Here is a 6,691-nt window from a genome sequence, read left to right as displayed (position 1 = left end):
CTGGCTTTGGATTTTATGGTTCATGTTTGACAAGACACAAGGCATGCATTGCTCATCACATCAAAACAACATTTTTGGGAATCTGGAGGGCTACAGGTCATGGCAAAAAGGCGCAAAATATAAATCGTAGTCAACATCTCTCTTCAAAAATTTGGTAACATCTTTGGTATTGTGCCAATGTCTTACCCTTTCTGTTATACAATAACTTTATTTGAAGGATGGAGTAGGCCATGTTGCAGAAATCGAATGACTCTACGACCAAAGGTGCTATTTGATGTGTAACCAGCAGATGGACACCCGTAGCAGCTTCCTAAAGGACCAGAGTCCCGTCTACTGCACAAAAGATATGTGTAAAGCATTGGCAAATTATTTAGCCAAAATGACAAATATGAACATACATTGTTCACTGTTTGTGTTAATGGGCGGAACTGAGATTTTACCAGGTTTTAAAGCGTTTGCTGAAATATCCAAGCCGGACAGAGAGATGGAATAAGACAAGTTTGAAGTTAACAGAGCGGGACGGGCTAGAGAGAGAGAGAGGGAGAGAGGAAGATAGAGAGAGCATGTGTGCACTTTGAGAGCGTCTCGCGCGCTTTAACAGATGTGTGATCGGATCGCTTCTTGACACATCACGAGCATCATCTGCATAATCTTTATCTTCGCCGTAACCAGCGCTAAAGACGAGAAACCCTGAAGATTAAATGGTTATTGTCAAAAGCGCAAAAATATTTTGACGTGTTTCGATGCGTTTTTGCCTCTTTCTGTCATCTACAAACTCTTTTGAGTGGCATCATCGGCGCGAGCACGGAATAAACAGTCTGATGTCCGATATTTTACTATGGTATTGTGAGTATTACAATGTGTCTTTCTGAATTTTCATTAATACAATTTTTGTGCAGCAATAGTATGTTTTCGCAAGTCTAAGTCTTTATCTAGTTTTAAGCAATATGTTTACTTATATAGGGATTTATGACATTTATTTTAAGCTATGTACAGTATTTCAGTTAACTTTTCTAAAGTGAATTGAAAATTTGCAGACAGGGTGCAGAAAGAAAGTTGTCTGACGTACTTTTATACTAGAGATCATGCAGTTAACTGCATCTTTTTAACTTCTTATTTGAATTCCCGAGGCAAAAATAAAGTTATTAAATAGATAGATGCCCTTCAGTCTTGAAGAAATATTTTATGTTTTTTTCCTTATGTAATGGAAAACATACTGAAAACTCACATCTTTAAAGCGATCTGTTCGCAAAGGGCATATGATTCAAAGTTTTACCGTTTGCTAGATATGTAAGTTTTCGTTTAACAGTGAGGTGTAGTAAAACAATTTCTAGTTTGTAATTGAATTGAATTTAGAATTTATAGTTAGAAATGTTAATTGACAGATACCATTAAAATTCGTTCATCTTTGTAATTTTACAAGCCTACTCCAAAAGATTTTCTTAAATCCTTTAGCCTATATATTCTTATATAATAATATTATATAGCATAAAACAAAGATGTGTATTTTCTTTCATAAAAATGAATTTTATAGTTTATATATTTTCAACTGTTGTGGTAATAACGTATAGTTCTATTTTTTATGTATTGAAAATTAGGCGACCACATGAGTATTGTGGGTCAATCATTTAAATTCATCATAAAACTTCTGTTATGTTGAAACTTTTTGCAAAATAAGAGTGAAATAAACATTTACCAATAAATGAATGTTTACAACATTTTCAAACAGCATTTGTAAATAACAAAAGGTAAAACTAACGAGATGAATGGTTTAACAGTCCGAATGAAGTGTAGAACTGCATGTGTAAAATTAAAGAAATAATAAAATTATAATAAATAATTAATATACAGAATAATATATATTTTTAATGAAAATACATTTTACAACGACCTTGATATCAAAGGTAATTTATTTATTTATTTATTATTAATTAGGAATTATTATATTGGCTAGCTTTATTTTACCATGTTGTTGAAATGTCTTTACTGAAATTGTGAATTTACAGTACTTTTTAAACTGTTATTTTATTAGATCAATTTAGGGGAAAAAAGGTTAAAATAGTTCTAAAATTTACATTATATAAATAGTTTTTCTTTTGAAGTATCACTCATGCACCTGCCTATTTACACTGTTCAGTCACTATTGTTTCATGAAGTTGCTTCAAACTAAATTCTTCTATCTTTTTTTACAGATTTGATTCAAAGAATGACTGATCTGTGAGGCTTAAGTCTATAAGCATTTAGTCCACTTCTCTTCAGACCTTTTCACCAGTTAATACTGATTTCGACTGGACACTACATTGCTCAAATGGACCTCCATCGGACTGCCTTTAAGATGGAGAACTCCTCCTACATGCCCGGCCCGCTGACCTCCCCTGCCCTTATGGTCCTGGCCTCAACAGCCGAAGCCGGACGTGATGCCTCGGTACCCTGCCAGCCACCCCGGCCGTTTGGAGTGCCGGTCACTTTGGAAAAAGACATTCATCTCCCATTCCCCAGTGGTTCTTACACCTTCGCCTCCATGTACCATCGGCAAGGAGGTTTTCCTCCTCGAGACTTCCCCACTCCTCTTCTCCACCTTCATCCACAGTTTGCTCCACACAACTTGGACTGCTCACCACTGGGTATGCTTAACCACGGAGGCGTAGGGGCCTTCCGGCCATTCTCATCCCCACCCGAGGAGCGTGATGGAGGGGGATACCAGTCCGCTTTCCTACCTGCCAAGCGTTTAAAGGGCTGTCTGGAACCAGAGGCAGCACTCCACCTTCGCTACACAGATGTGGAGGTGAAAGAGTTCGACTTTGGGGGTGCTCATGTGCCGGCCGGTTCTCCGAGTGCACTGAAGGTAGCTGAGGATGTTGGGAAGAAGCTCTTCAGCTTGTCTGGGCTGTTAGCAAATGCGCAGACTTCTTCCGGCACTGAGGAGCACAAAGAATCAAGTAAGTGTCTCACAGTATGTGTGTTTGTGTGTTTAATATGACCAGACTGAATAAACTGTTGTTTAATTTTAGCACAAACAATTCACATAAAGTCCTTTGCCCTTCGAGATATTACAAAATATACATTTTTTGTTCTTATCTGTACCTATTTTTCAAAATGAGTCTGACTAAGAGCAAAGGGCAAAAAAGTGTAATTTAGCCGGTGCACCACCCTTTTTGGACATCCCCTTTCTCCCTTCCAAACACAGTTTACTTTTTTTTTGCAAATCTACGGCAACACTTAGTATAGGGACCAATTCTCACTATTAACTAGTTGCTTATTAGATGCCTATTTTTAGCATATTGGCTGTTTATTAGTACTTATAAAGCACATATTCAGCATTCTACTTCCCTAATCCTACCTAATACCTAAAACTAACAACTACCTTACTAACTATTAATAAGCAACAAATTAGTAGTTTACTGAGGCAAAAGTCATAGTTAATGGTTTATTAATACCGAGAATTGGACCTTAAAATAAAGTGTGACCTTGTGGTTTTATATCTTATAATTCCAACTTTTATATTTTGCAAGCATGACTCAAAAAATGGATAAATCAACAAATTTATGTAGGTCTGCATCTCACTCCAAAATATGAGAAATACTGTATGCAATTGTGAGAAAACAAGATTACAAGAATGAATGTGTTCAATACATTTATTATAACCTGTAACATACTTTGTATGTATTGCAGTTCAATTGTTTTTTAGGGATCAGGCCATTTTGGGGCCTCTCAGCTCATGACCCCTAAAAGTCAGAGGTCCCATGGCCCATGTCATTATTTATTCTTGTTAAGAGCCTGTGACTGTTTCACAAATGACTGACAATACATACTTTTTGTTTGTATGTGTTAAGTCTAACTCACACCTGATATTGTTATATAAGTCGCATGCGTTCCACAGACAAATGCCAAAAGTAGACCTAGTCTACCTGAGTATAGGCTATAACAGTGAGGCTATGCATGGAATAAGTACCGAATCACGAACAAATGATCATGAGATGACAAAGGCGAAGCATTCGCAAATCTCCTCGCCAGACAACTTGTCAATGATAACGAGCAGGAGATGCTGCTCGGCATCCACGTCTCCGAGCGTGACACCTCCAGCTCAATATCGCCCCCACGCTATCCATCCTGATTTGTTGACAAATGAGTGGGAGAGAGTGTCAGTCTGGGCTGTAAGGAGAACGCGGCTGCTCATTACCACGAGCTCTGTAATTGGCCGCCGAGGCAAAGGACCTCCGTTCGTGCCGTGCGGCGGGCCGGGAAAAGAGGCGCTGTAGCTTAAATTCGGAGGACATCAGAACTCCTTGTGGGGGTGGAGGGAAAAACCTGCAACATGAAAGACATGACAGAGGGGGCTGCCGACTCGTGGTATATCAGAGACGAATGTCAATTGGGAAAATAATGACTGACTTTGACAGGTTGAAGAGAGATTGTTGGTGGAAAGAGTCGAGAACATCAAGGTTCTTTTGGAAAAGTTTGTACCTCATCCATTGTTGGGTTACTCTTGTGCTTCTTTGAGGGTGGCACATTTTCTGCATATTCGTACACCTTGAAACAACAAAATAAAATTAAATCCGGTTGCGTATGTGAGCATGTGAATTGTACACATGCAAATTGGATTTTGGGTCACAAAGTTGTTGTGGTTTAAAAACTAGTTAGTAGTTATAAAAGAAAAAAACTTATTTTGGGAAGGGTGTTAATAAGTATTTAAATAATGTAATTTTAACATTTATGACCATGAAAATATCATTCAAATAGTTCACTTCCATTCAAATGTTTGGAGATAATCTATTCCAAAAATAATACACTATTTTAGTTTAACAGTGATGTCATCAAGACTAATACACAAATGGGAGTTTGCAGATTACGCAGTGAGCAAAAAAATGTTAAAGCAAACATTCTGGGCAAGGAAATTCATATGTGAGAACATATCTTAATCATTTAAGCATCAGAAGGGTTTTTAAGATGCAAAACAAATTCAGTCAAGTGTGTCCAAACTTTGCATTGCTAGTGTTTGAACTTCATTTGAACTGTAAATCAGAGTTAACTGTAGGTTCACATGGCACGGTAACCTGTACACAACCTCACACACATGCTGTTGTGTCATTAGAAAGAGATTTGTCATTTGTCTAATATCTGACCCTTGGGCCAGATCTCCAAGCACTGTGTTATTTCAGAGCTTGTCCCTCAAAACGTTCAAAAGCAGAGTATCCTCACAGCTGTTTAAACAGTTAGATCTTTTATATTCTTTTCGAAGGACAGATGCCTTCGCTGGGCCGAATCGTGTTTATTTTCCTTCGGGAAACGTTTAAAATGTTTTGGTCAAGACGTGAGGAGAAGGAAAGAGTAACAGTGACTGTGGATAAATGCTTCGTGCCCTGCTGCTTTCTGGGCATACAAGTGTGCACTTGGCATAATATTCTCAGTCTGTGTACTTGTTGAAACTTGAAAGTTCACGCAAAAAATTCAAACTCAGAATATTAGTGCAAGTTGTTTTTTTACTTTTCAGTTTGGGTTTTCACATCATTTTTGCAATGATAAAAGACAATAATAAAATCATGAATCACAGAGGTAGAAGTGCAGTTCTGTTTTGCTTCCCTTCACAATATATATATATATATATATATATAATTTAAATTAATTTATATTCATATACTTAATAAATAAAAGTTACATTTTTCCAAAATGTTAAATTAGTCTGTGTGTTCCACCCCAGGACACAAGTGGATGGAGGTGACCATGGAGACAGAGATGTCAGTGTTTGGAATTCCAGTTCTAATTGGTTATTCGGACCATCCTGCAAGTTTATGTTGAGTGCTTTGGTGATTTAGTGACACTTTTACCATTTAAGCTATTTGCTGTGTATTCTATGTGTGCCAGAGGCTGCTGTAATGTGTCTGATTTTCATTGATGCTGGAAATTATACGGATCACCTCATTCACAGAGGGAGACAGGCGAACAAAAGTCAGAATATATAAGGCTTATCAGTAAGACAGTGGCGGCTACCCTGACTAGTGCTTATAAAAAAGAGAACAATCCATCAGGAGAGAAACGCCTTACTTTATTGCTGCTTATTAATACAGGCTAGACGTCAAATCTGTGACCAAGGTAAAACTTGGTGCACATCGCCCTTGTTGGCCTAATCCTGTTGTGGTTGGCTTTATTGCCTATGTGGTGAATTGGATTTGCCGTTGTACATATTAAGTCTTTTGTTTTTTATCAAAGAGCAGGTACTATCTGTAGTCCCCATGGTCGTAATGAATAGCAGGGGAGGGTCATATTATAAATCTGTCCATGCTGTTAAAATGTTATCACTGTTTTGCATGCATCCTCTGTGTGGGCCAAGAAAGTTGATGCCGGTCTCCATGGCAATAAGACCTTTATGATTGGGCATCATAGGCCGCCTAATTAAGGGTGCCTTTAAGGGTTCAAAAAGAGCATATGTATGAGCTACAGCTGACAGATGCTATAAAATCATTGTTAGAAATACAGACTGCATTCAGTCGTTCTCCAAAAGAGATCATAAATCTGGAGAGATTGTCTAGCCGGTCACCGTATTGAATTGATCTGCTGAATTTTTCCTCTCTTTTCCAACGGTTACGGATGTTTGCTAGGGCGGTTTTGGTTTTAAATTGCACTTTGAAGAGAGACAAATGTGTTTGATAAGGATCATTGTTTAACGGTCAGCATGTTTTTCATGTGCATGCTT

General features: G+C 37.8%; 1 protein-coding gene across 2 annotated transcripts in view; it reads left to right on the top strand.

Moving 5' to 3' along the window:
- Positions 1-623: 623 nt before the first annotated feature.
- rnf220b (ring finger protein 220b) overlaps positions 624-6,691 on the top strand; it is a 31,453-nt gene continuing 25,385 nt past the window's right edge. The window contains exons 1-2 of one of the 2 annotated variants that reach the window (XM_057356981.1): positions 624-841; positions 2,193-2,939. In XM_057356981.1, the coding sequence (XP_057212964.1) occupies positions 2,309-2,939 (631 nt within the window). In that variant the 5' untranslated portion in view covers positions 624-841; positions 2,193-2,308. Of the gene's footprint in view, positions 847-2,192; positions 2,940-6,691 lie in introns of both variants that reach the window. The other variant, XM_057356980.1, reaches the window with a different exon arrangement.

This window comes from Triplophysa rosa, linkage group LG17 (assembly GCF_024868665.1).
Source record: "Triplophysa rosa linkage group LG17, Trosa_1v2, whole genome shotgun sequence".
Taxonomy (NCBI): domain Eukaryota; kingdom Metazoa; phylum Chordata; class Actinopteri; order Cypriniformes; family Nemacheilidae; genus Triplophysa; species Triplophysa rosa.
The sequence above is the reverse complement of the archived record's forward strand: the minus strand, read 5'-3'. Positions and strand labels throughout refer to the sequence as shown.